A 21,582-nucleotide genomic window follows, 5' to 3' on the forward strand; every position below is an offset into this window, starting at 1 on the left:
TATTATATCACAGTGATTGGGGCCTGATTTGGTGGATCAGGGAGAGGATCTAAAATGGTGAAAAGAACCTTGGATAAAGTAGTCAGTGAAATACAAGAGGAGTGTGCTTGCATTGATTTTGTGTGTTTCAGCTGATCAGAAGGAACATTTGTTGGCCACACTCAAGTTAATTATTATCCTGTGTCGTGTTTTGAGCTACAGAGCAGGGAACCCGTCAAAGGATAGACGCTGGTTTGGTCGACGTTCATAGGATGACATTGTGTGGTTAATTGAAGGAAGGAGAAGAGTTTGTCTGTTCTGTTTTTCGATGTGGAGTCCTAAACTGGGTGCAGCTGTGATATGTGTACTACTCTGACAGAGCTTTTGTATCAAATAAAATTGTATTTGTCACATGTGCCGAATACAACCAGTGTAGACTTTACTGTGAAATGCTTTTTTTTTACCTTTATTTTACTAATGATGGTGTTGGAGTCGTATTTGGCCACACAGTATTGGTGAACAGGGAATACAGGAGGGGACTAAGTGCACACCCCTGACGGGCCCCAGTGTTGAGGATCAGCGTGGCAGACATATTGTTGCCTACTCTTACCACCTGGGGGCGGCCCGTCAGGAAGTCCAGGATCCAGTTGCAGAGGGAGGTGTTTAGTCCCAGGATCCTTAGCTTAGTGATGAGCTTTGTGGGCACCATGGTGTTGAATGCTGAGCTGTAGTCAATGAACAGCATTCTCACATAGGTGTTCCTTTTGTTCAGGTGAGAAAGGGCAGTGTGGAGTGCGATTGAGATTGCGTCATCTGTGGATCTGTTGGGGTGGTATGTGAATTGGAGTGGGTCTCGGGTGTCTGGGATGATGCTGTTGATGTGAGCCATGACCAGCCTTTCAAAGCACTTCATGGCTACTGATGTGAGTGCCACAGGGCTTTAATCATTTAGGCAGGTTACCTTCGCTTCCTTGGGCACAGGGACTATTGTGGTCTGCTTGAAACATGTAGGTATTACAGACTCAGTCAGAGAGCTTGAAAATGTCAGTGAAGACACTTGACATTTGGTCCGCCGCGCATGCTTTGAGTACACGTCCTGGTAATCCGGCGGCTTTGTGAATGTTGACCTGTTTAAAGGCTTTGTTCACATCGGCTACCGAGAGCGTTATCACACAGTCATCCAGAACAGCTGGTGCTCTCGTGCATGCTTCAGTGTTGCTTGCCTCGAAGTGAGCATAAAAGGCATTTTAGCTCATCTGGTAGGCTCACGTCACTGGGCAGCTCGCGTCTGTGTATTTCCCTTTATAGTCCGTAATAGTTTCCAGGCCAATGCAGTGTAAGAGATGTTAACATTTGGGTCATGTAGAGAGTGTCTGCAGATGGAAGGAGCCCAGATTTGGGACATGTGGGGAAGATCACTTTGATGGAGAATAATATAAGAAGTATAAAATAAGAGAATTGCAGACGAATAAAGTGTTGTAACTGTGGATGAGAACCTGAGGCAACATCTTTGGATAGGGCGAAACAGATGGAGAAACTCTGTCTCCTATTATCTATGCAGAGGCAGTAGAAAGAGCAGAAGGCCCGATGGTAGGGCTCTGGGGCCCGAGAGGGCGGGGCTGTATGAGGCAGTAATCCATATAGCTCATCAGATGTTAAATATGTTAATCCCCCCCTGCAGAAACAATAATGTCAATCTTTCTTAACTTTAAAAAACATGTTTTTACTTGCACAGTAACATTTATCACCAAAGCAACAAAGTTTCTTCACGTGTCTGGATCCTGCTGGTGACACGCAGGCTTGTATGGATGTCAATGAGAGGGTTGAATTAGATCAACAACAAAAAATGAATAGATTATGTGAATACGTGAGGCTTCTTTGACGAATAAACGTTTCAGAATGCTGAAGTTGTCACGAGTGTATTGACATAAGTAGGACACGTGACACCCCGGCAACTTTGTGAAAAAAACACATATAGGAGTTGAGCCAGAGATCCTTTTGCTAATGTCTCTGGTTGTGCCTGTTCTCCACATGCGTATCTACCCTCTAATTGCCTAGAATGGTCCCACCTGACCTTGCCTCCCGACCTCCATTTCTGAAGACATGTCATTTCATTGTTACAGCTGTTAACTGGGTTAGCGATGTGGGTACACAGACCCACGAGCCACTGCAGCTCCTAATGAGGAGTTTAGTTTTTTGTGTGGCCCCGAGCCCCATTAAAGTTGTCCATCCCTGGTGTAGAGGATCATTATACCATCTAAACCACTGTGAAATATATTTTACAACAGACCTACAGCTTCTTAGACTGTCTTTCATTGAGACTGACAGATCTATAACACATAGCACAGACCTACTGCTTCTTAGACTGTCTTTCATTGAGAATGACAGATCTATAACACATAGCACAGATCTACAGCTTCTTAGACTGTCTTTCATTGAGAATGACAGATCTATAACAGATAGCACAGATCTACAGCTTCTTAGACTGTCTTTCAATGAGAATGACAGATCTATAACACATAGCACAGATCTACAGCTTCTTAGACTGTCTTTCATTGAGAATGACAGATCTATAACACATAGCACAGATCTACAGCTTCTTAGACTGTCTTTCATTGAGAATGACAGATCTATAACACATAGCACAGATCTACAGCTTCTTAGACTGTCTTTCATTGAGAATGACAGATCTATAACACATAGCACAGATCTACAGCTTCTTAGACTGTCTTTCATTGAGAACGACAGATCTATAACACATAGCACAGATCTACAGCTTCTTAGACTGTCTTTCATTGAGAACGACAGATCTATAACACATAGCAATAGATCTACAGCTTCTTAGACTGGCTTTCAATGAGAATGACAGATCTACTGCTTCTTCTTAGACGTTTCTATGCGAATATTACAGTATTAAAATGCTTTTGCCTGGTCAATATAATGCCAAATCTGTGGCTGAAGCCATCCCTGTGCAGCTTCATATTGACAGCCAGGTGGCAGTACAAGACCTGTTAACGTTTCAGAAACGCAACACATTTTGTTGTTGTTGTGAATACAAATGTCGACCAATTTCTATTTATTTGGGGTTTATACCTAATAAGGAAATCTATTTAATCTCACAGCCTATTGGACCATTGTCCTATTACAACAACAACGGTTTGGTTTTGAAATGTACCTTAATAACAAGCATTTTATTGGAGGAAAAAGAGACGAGACCTGCGGCACCTGGGTGTGTACAGATCAATCATTCAAGGTGTTTTGAAAGATCCAGCTCTAGAGTTCAGTGACCTAGCTGTCTTACCTGTCTAATTAAAGGTTTAAGATATGACCGTGACTGAGCAAGGAGTCAGGATTATCCTCCACAACCATATAAACCTCTCTTACCTCAGTTCAGAATAAAAATATTTACCTCTTCCTTGTCTGCTTGTGTCAAACGGTGTGGAATGTTGGGCTAGTTAAAACTGCACGTCCCTCATGTACATATTCTTCATCCCTTTACACTTGTGTGTGTGTAAGGTAGTTGTTTTGGAATTGTTAGGTTAGATTACTCGTTGGTTATTACTGCATTGTCGGAACTAGAAGCACAAGCATTTCGCTACACTCGCATTAACATCTGCTAACCATGTGTATGTGACAAATAAAATTAGATTTGATTTAATCTTCACTTTATTGTTGAAGTATGTTGTATAGTTGATGTGACTAGCAACATTAAAGAGGACAACTACACTCGACCACCACACCATCTCAGAACGTCTCTTTATCTGTGACAGATGTACTACACATCAGAAATGGACTGGCGTGCTTGTTCCTCTTAGCCTGGTCCCAGCTCTGTTAGTGCTATCACGCAGATAGTTCCCCGATCTCTTTTACTCCAAATTCCCTGTACATCTAGCAGATACTGCATTGCACTGAGTTCAAAGAATGAAAGCCTAGTTGTATCTGATGACTTAATCAAATAATATTAATTCATTCTTCATGTTTGAAATGTCAGAGACGTCAGCCTGCAGTTGTGAGAGAATCCCCACTGTGAGGGTTGAGGGCTCTTTTCTCTGCTTTTTATACAAAAGAAGCCCCCGACGCTGAAGGCCCACGACGCTGAAGGCCCGCGACGCTGAAGGCCCACGACGCTGAAGGCCCGCGACGCTGAAGGCCCGCGACGCTGAAGGCCCGCGACGCTGAAGGCCCGCGACGCTGAAGGCCCGCGACGCTGAAGGCCCACGACGCTGGCTAATATATGAGCCACATCCTGTTGTGAAGTGAACGTTGTAGAGCGTTGACACTGGCTTGAGTGTCAAATGACACGCTATTCCCTTTCTAGTGCACTACTAATGACCAGGTACTCTGATCTAAAGAAGTCCACTATATAGGGAATAGGGTGCCGTGTGGGACTCACACACAGTGAATAGCAAATCAACTTCATCATGCTGCCAATTATATCCCTTTGTCTAACGATCCACTTCAACTAGAGTAGGCGTGAACATTTTCACTGTGTCCCTTAGTGAACAGTGACAGGTCGACGTCCAAAATGGCACCCTACTCTATATATAGTGCACTACCTTAGACCATAGGACTCTGTTCAACAGTAGTGCACTGTACAGGGAATCGGGAGCCATTTTGTACGCAATCACTGATTAAACAAGTCTATTTTTTCCTTGAATGTAAATAACCATGTGTTCTCTCTGCTCATCCTGTTATAGTCAGTTTTAATGAGTTCTGTTATAACCAAAGATAACGGGCTTGATCAATCAACACGTCTTTGAATTCATTGGACAAGAGTAGTTTAATTATTTAGAAGTAGCATAGACAGTTAGATGAAGTAGGGTCATATAAAACATTTTTCACATGCAATGCCTTCTCTCAACTTGGAACTTCAGTCAGTCAGTCATTTTAAGGTAGGTATTCAATGTCAGGTCATTCGATTCAGACAGTTTCACCACAACCTTATTAAGGTCCCTGTAAAGTCTCATATTAATCCTCAAAGAGGACCAGGAGTTTTCCCTGATCCATACCACATGATCTGACCAAGGCTATATAACTAGGACCCAGAGTTCATCCTAGTTATACCACACGGTCAGGTAATTATAGGGTCCAGAGTTTTTCCTAGTTATACCACACGGTCAGGTAATTATAGGGTCCAGAGTTTATCCTAGTTATACCACACGGTAAGGTAATTATAGGGTCCAGAGTTTTTCTTGCTCAGGTCGGTTGTGAGGTCAGGAAAAACAGGAGATGGACTCCTGCCCCACGGGCCGTTCTGGTTCACTCTACAGAAACAGGAGATGGACTCCTGCCCTACGGGCCGTTCTGGTTCACTCTACATAAACAGGAGATGGACTCCTGCCCTACGGGCCGTTCTGGTTCACTCTACAGAAACAGGAGATGGACTCCTGCCCTACGGGCCGTTCTGGTTCACTCTACAGAAACAGGAGATGGACTCCTGCCCTACGGGACGTTCTGGTTCCCTCTACAGAAACAGGAGATGGACTCCTGCCCTACGGGCCGTTCTGGTCCACTCTACAGAAACAGGAGATGGACTCCTGCCCTACGGGCCGTTCTGGTCCACTCTACAGAAACAGGAGATGGACTCCTGCCCTACGGGCCGTTCTGGTTCTGACTCACACAAGGCTTTTTTTTTTTTTTACAGCAGCCTCAGATTCTCTTTCTCATGGTGCTAATATCACTCCTTACAGCAGCCTCAATCAGACGGCAGGTCAATCAATCAATCAGACGGCAAATCAATCAACCAATCAGACGGCAGTAGGAGGGTGTCCTCCGTTCCTCCTGTTCAGAGACATCCTCCTTAGTGACCGGGTCCTAAAGGATCCCTCAGGGTGAATACTGTCTGGTTTAGCCTCACACCTGAACACCATGAGGAACCCATTCCTGTAGTTCTTATTCATCCAGCCGTACAGGAGCGGGTTGGCGAAGGTGGAGCACATGGCTACGATGTGGAAGAGAGTATAGATGAGCTTGTATTGTCTTAAGCTGAGGACCAGGTCTAGGTCACTGGCTAGTTGAAACACGTGGAAGGGTAGCCAGCATGTGGCGAATACTACAACCACCATAACCAGCATCTTGGTGGTCTTCTTCCTGCGCTGGATGGCGTCGATGCGGCTCGCTGGACTCACGTGGTTCTTCAGCTTCACCCAGATGCAGATGTAGGCATAACTGATGATGGACAGTGGCAGCACGTACTGCAACAGAAACATAGACAGGCTGTAAATGACTCCGTCTCTGCTGCTGCCGTAAGGCCACTTCTCGTAGCAGACTGAGATCCTCAGGTTGATGGACGGGATCTCCTCCTGACGGTACTCTCTGAAGATGGCGAGCGGGCAGGCCAGCACGGCGGACAGCGTCCAGGTGAGAGCCACGATGAGCAGGCTGCTTCGCCAGGTGAGGCGTTGGCCCAGGTGGAACACGATACACCTGTAACGCTCCAGAGCGATGACGGTCAGCGTCAGGATCGATACGTGCACGCTCAGCGCCTGGGCGAACGGGACCATGTGACACAGCACCGCGCCGAACTTCCACTCGTCGAGCAAGGTATAAACGAGTGTGAACGGTAAACACAACGTGTCCACCAACAGGTCGGCCAGCGCCAGGTTAGCTATGAAGAAGTTAGTGACCGTCCTCATGTTCCGGAAGCGGATGATCATGTAGATGACAAGGGCGTTGCCTACTAGACCCAGTAGGATGATCAGACTGTACGCTGTGATCAAAGCAGCCTGGACTCCTACATGCTTGGTGATGTCAGAGTGGAACCCCGGCCGGTCGAGGTGGAGGCTGAGACTGTCGTTACCCAGGATGCCTAGCTGCCAGTGGGTGGAGGTGGTGTCCATGTGGACTGGCTGTTGGAGGGGTCTGAGTTTAAAGGGTCTGAGGGGTCATGTTTTCTGCTGGGAGGGAAGGAGGGAGGATCACTGGAGCTGGTCAGTCAGTCCGAATACAGTTTATATAGTCCAGTCACTGAGGCCAAATAGTCCCTGGTCCAGATACACTGGGAGCACTGCCTGGTCTGGTCTGGTCATTCAGTCTACTGGTAAGGAAGACAACACTGCAGGGTCTGGTCTGATCATTCAGTCTACTGGTAGGGAAGACAACACTGCCTGGTCTGGTCTGGTCATTCAGTCTACTGGTAGGGAAGACAACACTGCCTGGTCTGGTCTGGTCATTCAGTCTACTGGTAGGGAAGACAACACTGCCTGGTCTGGTCTGGTCATTCAGTCTACTGGTAGGGAAGACAACACTGCCTGGTCTGGTCTGGTCATTCAGTCTACTGGTAGGGAAGACAACACTGCCTGGTCTGGTCTGGTCATTCAGTCTACTGGTAGGGAAGACAACACTGCAGGGTCTGGTCTGATCATTCAGTCTACTGGTAGGGAAGACAACACTGCAGGGTCTGTCAGTCAGCTGGGAAGTCCAGATACCTGCAGTGGGAGAAAGAACAGATGGAACATTCTCAGTGATAACACAGAGGAGAGAGGTCAGGGGTCAGGTGAAAGACAAATACTACGACGACCAGAGTAAAACATGAGTCTAATATGGGTTGTTAGCTCTCTGATTCTGCAGGAGGTTACAACTAACTTAGGGAGGTTCATAGATAGCGCTGGAGGAGGTTACAACTAACTTAGGGAGGTTCACAGATAGCCTGGTCCTCTGGAGGAGGCTACAACTAACTTAGGGAGGTTCATAGATAGTCTGGTCCTCTGGAGGAGGCTTCAACTAACTTAGGGAGGTTCATAGATAGCCTGGTCCTCTGGATGAGGCTACAACTAACTTAGGGAGGTTCACAGATAGCCTGGTCCTCTGGAGGAGGCTACAACTAACTTAGGGAGGTTCATAGATAGCTCTGGAGGAGGCTACAACTAACTTAGGGAGGTTCATAGATAGCCTGGTCCTCTGGAGGAGGCTACAACTAACTTAGGGAGGTTCATAGATAGCTCTGGAGGAGGCTACAACTAACTTAGGGAGGTTCATAGATAGCTCTGGAGGAGGCTACAACTAACTTAGGGAGGTTCATAGATAGCTCTGGAGGAGGCTACAACTAACTTAGGGAGGTTCATAGATAGCCTGGTCCTCTGGAGGAGGCTACAACTAACTTAGGGAGGTTCATAGATAGCTCTGGAGGAGGCTACAACTAACTTAGGGAGGTTCATAGATAGCTCTGGAGGAGGCTACAACTAACTTAGGGAGGTTCATAGATAGCTCTGGAGGAGGCTACAACTAACTTAGGGAGGTTCATAGATAGCCTGGTCCTCTGGAGGAGGCTACAACTAACTTAGGGAGGTTCAGAGATAGCCTGGTCCTCTGGAGGAGGCTACAACTAACTTAGGGAGGTTCCTAGATAGCCTGGTCCTCTGGAGGAGGTAACAGCTAACTTAGGGAGGTTCATAGATAGTCTGGTCCTCTGGAGGAGGCTACAACTAACTTAGGGAGGTTCATAGATAGCTCTGGAGGAGGCTACAACTAACTTAGGGAGGTTCATAGATAGCCTGGTCCTCTGGAGGAGGCTACAACTAACTTAGGGAGGTTCAGAGATAGCTCTGGAGGAGGCTACAACTAACTTAGGGAGGTTCATAGATAGTCTGGTCCTCTGGAGGAGGCTACAACTAACTTAGGGAGGTTCATAGATAGCCTGGTCCTCTGGAGGAGGCTACAACTAACTTAGGGAGGTTCATAGATAGTCTGGTCCTCTGGAGGAGGCTACAACTAACTTAGGGAGGTTCATAGATAGCTCTGGAGGAGGCTACAACTAACTTAGGGAGGTTCAGAGATATCCTTGGCTTCTCAATATACACCCTGATATACAACATTACTCACCTTCCTCTCTCTGGTCTATCTCTCTGTCTGTCTCAGGTCTGTCTTTCTTTCTCTCTCTCTGTTGGTCTCTTTCTCTCTCCCTACCGTCCTCTCTCTCTCTCTCTCTCTCTCGCTCTCTGTCTCCATCTCTCTCTCTCTCTCTCTCTCTCTCTCCCCCCCTATATAAATCATGCCCGGTCTCTCCTATAGTTCCCTACCGCCCGGGTTTATAGTCTATGTGTTTATAATTCATAATCAGTGGGCATCCCTCCTCACTGTGTGTTTATAGGAGAGGGCTTGAGGAGAGAGATATACTGCTGCAATTGTGAACACTGTTTACTGTCCGTGTGTCCTGTGTCTCCACCATACAACCAGAACACTGGTTACTGTCTGTGTGTCCTGTTTCTCCACCACACAACCAGAACACTGTTTACTGTCCGTGTGTCCTGTGTCTCCACCACACAACCAGAACACTGTTTACTGTCTGTGTGTCCTGTGTCTCCACCACACAACCAGAACACTGGTTACTGTCTGTGTGTCCTGTGTCTCCACCACACAACCAGAACACTGGTTACTGTCTGTGTGTCCTGTGTCTCCACCACACAACCAGAACACAGTTTACTGTCTGTGTGTCCTGTGTCTCCACCACACAACCAGAACACTGAAATGACACTAGTGCTGCAAAAACATTTCCCAGGTCCAGAAATCTTGGTTAGTTTGGTAGATTCCTGATTCTCCGGAATCAGAAGGGAGTAATGAATGAAATCCAGAATACTCCCATTTCAGGAAAACCTGGGAATTTTAGGAATGTTACTTGTAGTTTGCAACCCCAAATTACACCCTAATCCCTAAATAGTGCACTACTTTAAAGCCCAAGTAGGGTGCTGTTTTATAACTTTCACACCGCCCCTTGATCAGCACTAAATTAGCCAGGAGAGGAGTTAATTATTTTATTATATTTTTTATTTAACTTTCATTTAACTAGGCAAGTCAATTAAGAACAAATTCTTATTTACAATGACGGCCTACCAGGAGTCAAAAAGCCTGCGGTGACGGGGGCTGGGATTAAATATCCAATCTAAAACATTTGTGCATTTTAAAGTAACCTTAAATATCCAAACTAAAACAGTTTCAAAGTAACCTTAAATATCCAAACTAAAACAGTTACAAAGTAACCTTAAATATCCAAACTAAAACAGTTTTAAAGTAACTTTAAATATCCAAACTAAAACAGTTTTAAAGTAACTTTAAATATCCAAACTAAAACAGTTTCAAAGTAACCTTAAATATCCAATCTAAAACAGTTTTAAAGTAACTTTAAGACTGCATCTCAAATGGCACCTTATCCCCTAAATAGGATCTCTGGTCAAAATTGGTGCCCTATATAGGGGACAGGTGCACTATATAGTGGACAGGGGCACTATATAGGGGATAGGTGCACTATATAGGGGACATGGGCACTATATAGGGGATAGGTGCACTATATAGGGGACATGGGCACTATATAGTGGACAGGGGCACTATATAGGGGATAGGTGCACTATATAGGGGACATGGGCACTATATAGGGGATAGGGGCACTATATAGGGGATAGGGGCACTATATAGGGGATAGGTGCACTATATAGGGGATAGGGGCACTATATAGGGGATAGGGGCACTATATAGGGGACAGGGGCACTATATAGCGGACAGATGCCCTATATAGGGGATAGGTGCACTATATAGGGGACAGGTGCACCATATAGGGGATAGGTGCCCTATATAGGGGATAGGTGCACTAAATAGGGGATAGGTGCACTATATAGGGAATAGGTGCACTATATAGGGGACAGGTGTCATGGTTCCTCCTGTCACCACAGGGCAGCAGAGACTGTCCTTGAAACATTAACGACACTCTGGTATGTTCTATTTACCCATTATAAGTCCCAGTTAAAAGAGGTGTGTTTTCTGTTGTCCTTTGCTGAAGCTTGAATCGTTTCCTGAGTGACGTCGTTTCCTGTGTGAGGTCGTTTCCTGTGTGAGGTCGTTTCCTGAGTGAGGTCGTTTCCTGTGTGAGGTCGTTTCCTGTGTGAGGTCGTTTCTTGTGTGAGGTCGTTTCCTGAGTGAGGTCGTTTCCTGTGTGAGGTCGTTTCCTGTGTGAGGTCGTTTCTTGTGTGAGGTCGTTTCCTGAGTGAGGTCGTTTCCTGTGTGAGGTCGTTTCCTGTGTGAGGTCGTTTCTTGTGTGAGGTCGTTTCCTGAGTGAGGTCGTTTCCTGAGTGAGGTCGTTTCCTGTGTGAGGTCGTTTCCTGAGTGAGGTCGTTTCCTGTGTGAGGTCGTTTCCTGAGTGAGGTCGTTTCCTGTGTGAGGTCGTTTCCTGAGTGAGGTCGTTTCCTGTGTGAGGTCGTTTCCTGTGTGAGGTTGTTTCCTGTGTGAGGTCGTTTCCTGAGTGAGGTCGTTTCCTGTGTGAGGTCGTTTCCTGAGTGAGGTCGTTTCCTGTGTGAGGTCGTTTCCTGAGTGAGGTCGTTTCCTGTGTGAGGTCGTTTCCTGTGTGAGGTCGTTTCCTGAGTGAGGTCGTTTCCTGTGTGAGGTCGTTTCCTGTGTGAGGTCGTTTCCTGAGTGAGGTCGTTTCCTGAGTGAGGTCGTTTCCTGTGTGAGGTCGTTTCCTGTGTGAGGTCGTTTCCTGAGTGAGGTCGTTTCCTGAGTGAGGTCGTTTCCTGAGTGAGGTCGTTTCCTGAGTGAGGTCGTTTCCCGAGTGAGGTCGTTTCCCGAGTGAGGTCGTTTCCCGAGTGAGGTCGTTTCCCGAGTGAGGTCGTTTCCTGTGTGAGGTCGTTTCCTGAGTGAGGTCGTTTCCCGAGTGAAGTTTTGAGACCTAGTGGTTATTTTGTCGTTATTTAATTGCCTTCCTTCTTCCCAATTGTCCTGTGATCCCGCGGCTACCGTTTCTCAGTACAGCATTATGTTAATCCTTAACCACTGATTCCACGTCTCGTCTATTCTCTGCACCTGGGTCCAACCTCACCACTTCACAATAGGGTGCCATTTGGGACTCACGAAACACAGCGTGAAGAAAGCTCCTTGATTATTTGCACAAGGAAAAAACTCTATAGATGGTCTCTGAATAGAATCTATTAATTGAAATTCAGCGCACATACCACGCGCATGCAGTGTACTCACCATCCTCCTGCCAGGTAGCTCGCTCAACAGCTGATGATGCCAAATTAAATGTACACGTTGGATTACGTTTGAGGGTGTTCTTGGACCGTGTGTTTGGGGAAACAGAGTCATTACTGGCTCAAAAAACAAGCAAATACGGATGCATCCCAAACCATACCCTATGCCATGTACACTTCACCACTTTGGTAGGACCTATTACCTGATATGATCTGATATGACCTATTACCTGATATGATCTGATATGATCTATTATCTGATATGATCTATTATCTGATATGATCTATTATCTGATATGATCTGATATGATCTGTGATCTGATATGATCTATTATCTGATATGATCTGATATGATCTGTGATCTGATATGATCTATTATCTGATATTAGGGGTGTGCTAAGTTATCTACCCTCTCAGCACCTCATCCCTCCTAGCCTCAGCCTCCAACCCTCCCAGCCTCCAACCTTCCCAGCCTCCAACCCTCCTAGCCTCAGCCTCCAACCCTCCCAGCCTCAGCCTTCAACCCTCCCAGCCTCCAACCCTCCCAGCCTCCAACCTGCCCAGCACCTCATCTCTCCCGGCCTCAGCCTCCAACCCTCCCAGCCTCCAACCCTCCCAGCACCTCATCCCTCCCAGCTTCCAACCCTCCCAGCCTCCAACCCTCTCAGCCTCCAACCCTCCCAGCCTCCAACCCTCCCAGCCTCCAACCCGCCTAGCCTCCAACCCTCTCAGGCTCCAACCCTCCCAGGCTCCAACCCTCCCAGCCTCCAAACCGCCCAGCACCTCATCCCTCCCAGCCTCAGCCTCCAACCCTTCCATTCTCAGCCTCCAACCCTCTCAGCCTCCAACACTCCCAGCACCTGATCCCTCCCAACCTCAGTCTGCAACCCTCCCAGCCTCCAACACTCCCAGCACCTGATCCCTCCCAACCTCAGTCTGCAACACTCCCAGCACCTGATCCCTCCCAGCCTCAGCCGACAAACCTCCCAGCACCTGATCCCTCCCAGCACCTGATCCCTCCCAGACTCAGCCTCCAACCCTCCCAGCACCTGATCCCTCCCAGCCTCAGTCTGCAACACTCCCAGCACCTGATCCCTCCCAGCCTCAGCCTCCAACCCTCCCAGCACCTTATCCCTCCCATTCTCAGCCTCCAACCCTCCCAGCTTCAGCCTCCAACCCTCCCAGCATCTCATCCCTCCCAGCCTCAGCCTCCAACCCTCCCAGCCTCAGCCTCCAATCCTCCCAGCCTCAGCCTCCAACCCTCCCAGTACCTGATCCGTCCCAGCCTCAGGCTCCAACCCTCCCAGCCTCCAAACCGCCCAGCACCTCATCCCTCCCAGCCTCAGCCTCCAACCCTTCCATTCTCAGCCTCCAACCCTCCCAGCCTCCAACACTCCCAGCACCTGATCCCTCCCAACCTCAGTCTGCAACCCTCCCAGCCTCCAACACTCCCAGCACCTGATCCCTCCCAGCCTCAGTCTGCAACCCTCCCAGCATCTCATCCCTCCCAGCCTCAGCCTCCAACCCTCCCAGCCTCAGCCTCCAACCCTCCCAGCAATTCAGCTCCAGGGGAGTCCAACACATAAACAATGGAAGGCCAGAAGGAATTCAGACTGAAACATGGAATCAGAAGCCTGCATGTGCCTGGGTCAGAAATAAGGCTTGTCGATTAATACATCTATCTGGGTTTGTGGGTTTGTGTTTATTATGCAGGCTATACTAAGATTGGGACCAGAACAACTGCCTTCCTACACTTAGCATTATAAAACAACCTTCCTTCGTTCTTTGTCAACGTGTCGCTGTCAGCAGACATATGGTAATAGCATTCAGACAGACAGACAGACATACAGACAGGGGGATAGACAGACAGACAGACAGGGCATAGACAGACAGACAGACAGACAGACAGACAGACAGACAGACAGACAGACAGACAGACAGACAGACAGACAGACAGACAGACAGACAGACAGACAGACAGACAGACAGACAGACAGACAGACAGACAGACAGACAGACAGGGGGACAAAGAATGGGTGCTATCTCAAGTATTTGGTGCTTAGTAATTGTCTCCAGGGCTTTCTAAAGAGCAGGCGTTTGTCTGCAATAAACTGTAACCTGCCATGAACCAACACACACAAAACACTACTAGTAAAATGTATGTTTCTCTCTCTCTCTCTCTCTCTCTCTCAACTAGTAAAATGTATGCTATAGGCTTTGATGTAGACTTTACTATCGATGTGTAAATCTCACGATTTCTATACGACACTAAAAGTAAACTCACCATCGTAGACCCCCTCTATTCATGCTTTAATGACCACGTCTATTATTGTGTGTTTTAGGCTTGAGGCTGTATGGTTGTTATTTCATTATGCCTCAGTAGCCTCTATTTACCAAAGACAGTGCTGATACATTGAATCAGAATCCATCACGCTGCATCACTGAACCGGGAGGTGATGATGTAACTTTTGAATAATTAACCTATTAACCGTGACATGTACCGCCCCTCTTTGATCATCACATTATCAAGAGAAATGTTTAATCATGTCAATGCTTCAAATCAGTTCAATTATTACTGTCCAGGTAAACTGCGTACATCTCCAGTAACCTACCCACACGTTGAATTACTCACCTTTCCCCCGTCTGAGTCGCAGGCGCCTTGGTAAACGAGTCTTCAAATGAGATGTTGCACGGAACAAGTGAAAATCCTGAAGCTCCTCCTAAGCAGAGAGCGGAGTGAAGCACGCATATGTTGCGTGTGCTCTCTCTCCTTTTATTTCTCTCTCTCCCTCCTTTCCTCTCCCTCTCTCTCTCTCTCTCGCTCTACTTTTCTCTCTCTCCCCTTCTCTCTCTCCTTTTATTTCTCTCTCTCTCCTTTTATTTTTTTTCTATCTCCCTCTTTCTTCTATATCTCTCTATCCTTTCTCTCTCTCTCCTTTTATTTCTCTATCTCTCTCATTTTCTTTCTCTCTCTCCTTTCTCTCTCTCTCTCTCTCTCTCCTTTTCTTTCTCTCTCTCTCCTTTCTCTCTCTCCTTTTATTTCTCTCTCTCCCTCTCTCATTTCTTTCTCTCTCTCCTTTTATTTCTCTCTCCTTTCTCTTTTCTTTCTCTCTCTCTCCTTTCTATCTCTCTCTCCTTTCTCTTTTCTTTCTCTCTCTCTCCTTTCTCCCTTTCTCTCTCTCCTTTCTATCTCTCTCGCTCCTTTTATTTCTCTCTCTCCCCCGCTCTCATTTCTTTCTCTCTCCTTTCCTTTCTCTCTCTCTCCTTTTCTTTCTCTCTCTCTCCTTTCTTTCTCTCTCTCCTTTTATTACTCTCTCTCCTTTCTCTCTCTCTCCTTTCTCTCTCTCTCGCTCTCTCCTTTTATTTCTCTCTCTCCCTCTCTCTCCATTTCTTTCTCTCGCTCTCCTTTCTCTCTCTCTCTCTCTCTCTCTCTCTCTTTCTTTCTCTCTCCCTTCTCTCTCTCTCCTTTCTCTCCCACTCTCTCCTTTCTCTCTCTCTCCATTTCTTTCTCTCTCTCTCTTTCTCTCTCTCTCCTTTCTCTCTCTCCTTTTATTTATCTCTCTCTCGCTCTCTCCTTTTATTTCTCTCTCTCTCTCTCTCTCTCTCTCTCTCTCTCTCTTTCTCTCTCTCTCCTTTCTCTCTCTCCTTTTATTTATCTCTCTCTCTCTCCTTTTATTCCTCTCTCTCTCCCTCTCTCTCTCTCTCCTCTCTCTCTCTCTCTCTCTCTCTCTCTCCTTTCTCTCTCTCCTTTTATTTATCTCTCTCTCTCTCCTTTTATTCCTCTCTCTCTCCCTCTCTCTCTCTCTCCTCTCTCTCTCTCTCTCTCTCTCTCTCCTTTCTCTCTCTCCTTTTATTTATATCTCTCTCTCTCTCTCCTTTCTCTCTCTCCTCTCTCGCTCTCTCCTTTTATTTATCTCTCTCCCTCTCTCTCCATTTCTTTCTCTCGCTCTCCTTTCTCTCTCTCTCTCTCTCTCTCTCTCTCTTTCTCTCTCTCTCCTTTCTTTCTCTCCTTTTATTTATCTCTCTCTCTCTCTCTCCTTTTATTCCTCTCTCTCTCCCTCTCTCTCTTTCTCTCTCTCCTCTCTCTCTCTCTCTCCTTTCTCTCTCTCCTTTTATTTCTCTCTCTCTCTCTCCTTTTATTTCTCTCTCTCTCCCTCTCTCTCCATTTCTTTCTCTCGCTCTCCTTTCTCTCTCTCCCTCTCTCCTTTTATTTCTCTCTCTCTCCATTTCTTTCTCTCGCTCTCCTTTCTCTCTCTCCCTCTCTCCTTTTATTTCTCTCTCTCTCCATTTCTTTCTATCACTCTCCTTTCTCTCTCTCTCCTTTCTCTCTCTCTCTCCTTTTATTTCTCTCTCTCACTCTCTCTCTCTCTCTCTCCTTTTATATCTCTCTCTCCTTTTATTTCTCTCTCTCCTTTTATTCTCTCTCTCTCTCTCTCTCTCTCTCCCCCTCTCTCCATTTCTTTATCTTGCTCAATGCAAGGAACACACACAGACCTCGTATATAACGGATAGATTGCCCTGACTGTGTAACAATAGTATATTATTTTCCTATTGATTTTAATCATGAACCCAAAGCAATGCATGTCAAATCAAATTATGCCAAATGCTTCTTTCAATGTTAGTTCTCTCTCTCTCTCCCTCACCTTAGACCTTGCTGGTGTTTTCATCATGTCAGATCCAGAAAGAAACACCAAAGTGGTCAACTGTTTTTCCATTACTGTGGTTGATGCATAATTGAACCTAACAATCAGGCAGCATATCTCAAGAACTCTTCTTCTTCAGGTTTCTGGGTCCACAGCGTTACGGCACACAGACAAATACAGTGTTTTTGTTACCTTGTTGTGTAAAGTGGATACTAGCACCAAAACAGGATCGTTTCTAGAATTGTTTGTGTCACCAAAGCTAGAGAATCTCGACCCTGCAAATCTCTGATCAAAATAGTCACCAGACCAGTACATTGTAATATAAGAATATCATAAAGACATCGTGAGCTCTCAGGAGATCACGAAGACAGAGTCAGCTCTCAGGAGATCACGAAGACAGAGTCAGCTCTCAGGAGATCACGAAGACAGAGTCAGCTCTCAGGAGATCACGAAGACAGAGTCAGCTCTCAGGAGGTCACGAAAACAGAGTCAGCTCTCAGGAGATCACGAAGACAGAGTCAGCTCTCAGGAGGTCACGAAAACAGAGTCAGCTCTCAGGAGATCACGAAGACAGAGTCAGCTCTCAGGAGATCACGAAGACAGAGTCAGCTCTCAGGAGATCGCGAAAACAGAGTCAGCTCTCAGGAGATCACGAAAACATAGTCAGCTCTCAGGAGATCACGAAGACAGAGTCAGCTCTCAGGAGATCATGAAAACAGAGTCAGCTCTCAGGAGATCACGAAAACAGAGTCAGCTCTCAGGAGATCACGAAGACAGAGTCAGCTCTCAGGAGATCACGAAAACAGAGTCAGCTCTCAGGAGATCACGAAAACAGAGTCAGCTCTCAGGAGATCACGAAGACAGAGTCAGCTCTCAGGAGATCACGAAAACAGAGTCAGCTCTCAGGAGATCACGAAAACATAGTCAGCTCTCAGGAGATCACGAAGACAGAGTCAGCTCTCAGGAGATCACAAAGACAGAGTCAGCTCTCAGGAGATCACGAAGACAGAGTCAGCTCTCAGGAGATCACGAAGACAGAGTCAGCTCTCAGGAGATCATGAAAACAGAGTCAGCTCTCAGGAGATCACGAAGACAGAGTCAGCTCTCAGGAGATCACGAAGACAGAGTCAGCTCTCAGGAGATCACGAAAACAGAGTCAGCTCTCAGGAGATCACGAAAACAGAGTCAGCTCTCAGGAGATCACGAAGACAGAGTCAGCTCTCAGGAGATCACGAAGACAGAGTCAGCTCTCAGGAGATCACGAAGACAGAGTCAGCTCTCAGGAGATCATGAAAACAGAGTCAGCTCTCAGGAGGTCACGAAAACAGAGTCAGCTTTCAGGAGATCACGAAGACAGAGTCAGCTCTCAGGAGATCACGAAGACAGAGTCAGCTCTCAGGAGATCACGAAGACAGAGTCAGCTCTCAGGAGATCACGAAAACAGAGTCAGCTCTCAGGAGGTCACGAAAACAGAGTCAGCTTTCAGGAGATCACGAAGACAGAGTCAGCTCTCAGGAGATCACGAAAACAGAGTCAGCTCTCAGGAAATCACGAAAACAGAGTCAGCTCTCAGGAGATCACGAAGACAGAGTCAGCTCTCAGGAGGTCACGAAGACAGAGTCAGCTCTCAGGAGATCACGAAGACAGAGTCAGCTCTCAGGAGGTCACGAAAACAGAGTCAGCTCTCAGGAGATCACGAAAACAGAGTCAGCTCTCAGGAGGTCACGAAAACAGAGTCAGCTCTCAAGAGATCACGAAAACAGAGTCAGCTCTCAGGAGATCGCGAAAACAGAGTCAGCTCTCAGGAGATCACGAAAACAGAGTCAGCTCTCAGGAGGTCACGAAAACAGAGTCAGCTCTCAGGAGATCACGAAAACAGAGTCAGCTCTCAGGAGATCGCGAAAACAGAGTCAGCTCTCAGGAGATCACGAAAACATAGTCAGCTCTCAGGAGATCACGAAGACAGAGTCAGCTCTCAGGAGATCATGAAAACAGAGTCAGCTCTCAGGAGATCACGAAAACAGAGTCAGCTCTCAGGAGATCACGAAGACAGAGTCAGCTCTCAGGAGATCACGAAAACAGAGTCAGCTCTCAGGAGATCACGAAAACAGAGTCAGCTCTCAGGAGATCACGAAGACAGAGTCAGCTCTCAGGAGATCACGAAAACAGAGTCAGCTCTCAGGAGATCACGAAAACATAGTCAGCTCTCAGGAGATCACGAAGACAGAGTCAGCTCTCAGGAGATCACAAAGACAGAGTCAGCTCTCAGGAGATCACGAAGACAGAGTCAGCTCTCAGGAGATCACGAAGACAGAGTCAGCTCTCAGGAGATCACGAAGACAGAGTCAGCTCTCAGGAGATCACGAAGACAGAGTCAGCTCTCAGGAGATCACGAAAACAGAGTCAGCTCTCAGGAGATCACGAAGACAGAGTCAGCTCTCAGGAGATCACGAAGACAGAGTCAGCTCTCAGGAGATCACGAAGACAGAGTCAGCTCTCAGGAGATCATGAAAACAGAGTCAGCTCTCAGGAGGTCACGAAAACAGAGTCAGCTTTCAGGAGATCACGAAGACAGAGTCAGCTCTCAGGAGATCACGAAGACAGAGTCAGCTCTCAGGAGATCACGAAGACAGAGTCAGCTCTCAGGAGATCACGAAAACAGAGTCAGCTCTCAGGAGGTCACGAAAACAGAGTCAGCTTTCAGGAGATCACGAAGACAGAGTCAGCTCTCAGGAGATCACGAAAACAGAGTCAGCTCTCAGGAAATCACGAAAACAGAGTCAGCTCTCAGGAGATCACGAAGACAGAGTCAGCTCTCAGGAGGTCACGAAGACAGAGTCAGCTCTCAGGAGATCACGAAGACAGAGTCAGCTCTCAGGAGGTCACGAAAACAGAGTCAGCTCTCAGGAGATCACGAAAACAGAGTCAGCTCTCAGGAGGTCACGAAAACAGAGTCAGCTCTCAGGAGATCACGAAAACAGAGTCAGCTCTCAGGAGATCACGAAAACAGAGTCAGCTCTCAGGAGATCACGAAAACAGAGTCAGCCACGTAAAAAGACAAAGATCCATTGATTAATGAGCATGAATCCTACATGGCACCTTTATTATCTCTGTAGTGCAGAGCCCTGGTCAAAAAGTAGTGTACTACATAGGGAAAAGGGTGCATTTGGGAGACAGGAAATATCAGATGTTGGTGTTATCCACCTCACCTTCACATATTCAGAATGGGTCCGCTGTCTACATCACAACATGTGTGGGTGTTTAATTCCCTGAAACAAAGCTGCACCTAGTGTTCTGAGATGTAATAATAGCCCTTGGTGGAATGACTCCGATGTATGTTCCAAATGGCACCCTATTCCCTATGGGATCTGTTCCAAATGGCACCCTATTCCCTATGGGATCTGGTCAACATGGCACCCTATTCCCTATGGGCTCTGGTCAAAATGGCACCCTATTCCCTATGGGATCTGGTCAACATGGCACCCTATTCCCTATGGGATCTGGTCAAAATGGCACCCTATTCCCTATGGGATCTGGTCAAAATGGCACCCTATTCCCAATGGGATCTGGTCAAAATGGCACCCTATTCCCTATGGGATCTGGTCAAAATGGCACCCTATTCCCTATGGGATCTGGTCAAAATGGCACCCTATTCCCTATGGGATCTGGTCAAAATGGCACCCTATTCCCTATGGGCTCTGGTCAAAATGGCAACCTATTCCCTATGGAATCTGGTCAAAATGGCACCCTATTCCCTATGGGCTCTGGTCAAAATGGCAACCTATTCCCTATGGGATCTGGTCAAAATGGCACCCTATTCCCTATGGAATCTGGTCAAAATGGCACCCTATTCCCTATGGGTTCTGGTCAAAATGGCACCCTATTCCCTATGGGATCTGGTCAAAATGGCACCCTATTCCCTATGGGATCTGGTCAAAATGGCACCCTATTCCCTACGGCCTCTGGTCAAAATGGCACCCTATTCCCTACGGGGTCTGGTCAAAATGGCACCCTATTCCAATTTGTTATCCAATGATTGCACGTTGGCTAACAGGATGGATGGTAGAGGCAGATTACCCACTCACCGTCGGATCCTTACAAAGCACCCCGACCTACAGTGCCTTGCGAAAGTATTCGGCCCCCTTGAACTTTGCGACCTTTTGCCACATTTCAGGCTTCAAACATAAAGATATAAAACTGTATTTTTTTGTGAAGAATCAACAACAAGTGGGACACAATCATGAAGTGGAACGACATTTATTGGATATTTAAAACTTTTTTAACAAATCAAAAACTGAAAAATTGGGCGTGCAAAATTATTCAGCCCCCTTAAGTTAATACTTTGTAGCGCCACCTTTTGCTGCGATTACAGCTGTAAGTTGCTTGGGGTATGTCTCTATCAGTTTTGCACATCGAGAGACTGACATTTTTTCCCATTCCTCCTTGCAAAACAGCTCGAGCTCAGTGAGGTTGGATGGAGAGCATTTGTGAACAGCAGTTTTCAGTTCTTTCCACAGATTCTCGATTGGATTCAGGTCTGGACTTTGACTTGGCCATTCTAACACCTGGATATGTTTATTTTTGAACCATTCCATTGTAGATTTTGCTTTATGTTTTGGATCATTGTCTTGTTGGAAGACAAATCTCCGTCCCAGTCTCAGGTCTTTTGCAGACTCCATCAGGTTTTCTTCCAGAATGGTCCTGTATTTGGCTCCATCCATCTTCCCATCAATTTTAACCATCTTGCCTGTCCCTGCTGAAGAAAAGCAGGCCCAAACCATGATGCTGCCACCACCATGTTTGACAGTGGGGATGGTGTGTTCCGGGTGATGAGCTGTGTTGCTTTTACGCCAAACATAACGTTTTGCATTGTTGCCAAAAAGTTCAATTTTGGTTTCATCTGACCAGAGCACCTTCTTCCACATGTTTGGTGTGTCTCCCAGGTGGCTTGTGGCAAACTTTAAACAACACTTTTTATGGATATCTTTAAGAAATGGCTTTCTACTTGC

The 21,582-nt window shown here is 46.7% G+C and overlaps 1 protein-coding gene across 2 annotated transcripts in view; it reads right to left on the reverse strand.

Annotated features, from left to right (window-relative positions):
• Window positions 1-4,740: 4,740 nt before the first annotated feature.
• Window positions 4,741-21,582, reverse strand: part of LOC118938734 (neuropeptide Y receptor type 2-like) — a 50,249-nt gene continuing 33,407 nt past the window's right edge. Inside the window, exons 1-2 of one of the 2 annotated variants that reach the window (XM_036943553.2) lie at window positions 14,563-15,409; window positions 4,741-7,406 (exon numbers count right to left, since the gene is read on the reverse strand). In XM_036943553.2, the coding sequence (XP_036799448.1) occupies window positions 5,727-6,818 (1,092 nt within the window). In that variant the 5' untranslated portion in view covers window positions 6,819-7,406; window positions 14,563-15,409 and the 3' untranslated portion in view covers window positions 4,741-5,726. Of the gene's footprint in view, window positions 7,407-14,562; window positions 15,410-21,582 lie in introns of those variants that run through there. The other variant, XM_090198926.1, reaches the window with a different exon arrangement.

Source organism: Oncorhynchus mykiss, chromosome 14, assembly GCF_057628025.1.
Source record: "Oncorhynchus mykiss isolate SJ-2025 chromosome 14, ASM5762802v1, whole genome shotgun sequence".
NCBI lineage: Eukaryota > Metazoa > Chordata > Actinopteri > Salmoniformes > Salmonidae > Oncorhynchus > Oncorhynchus mykiss.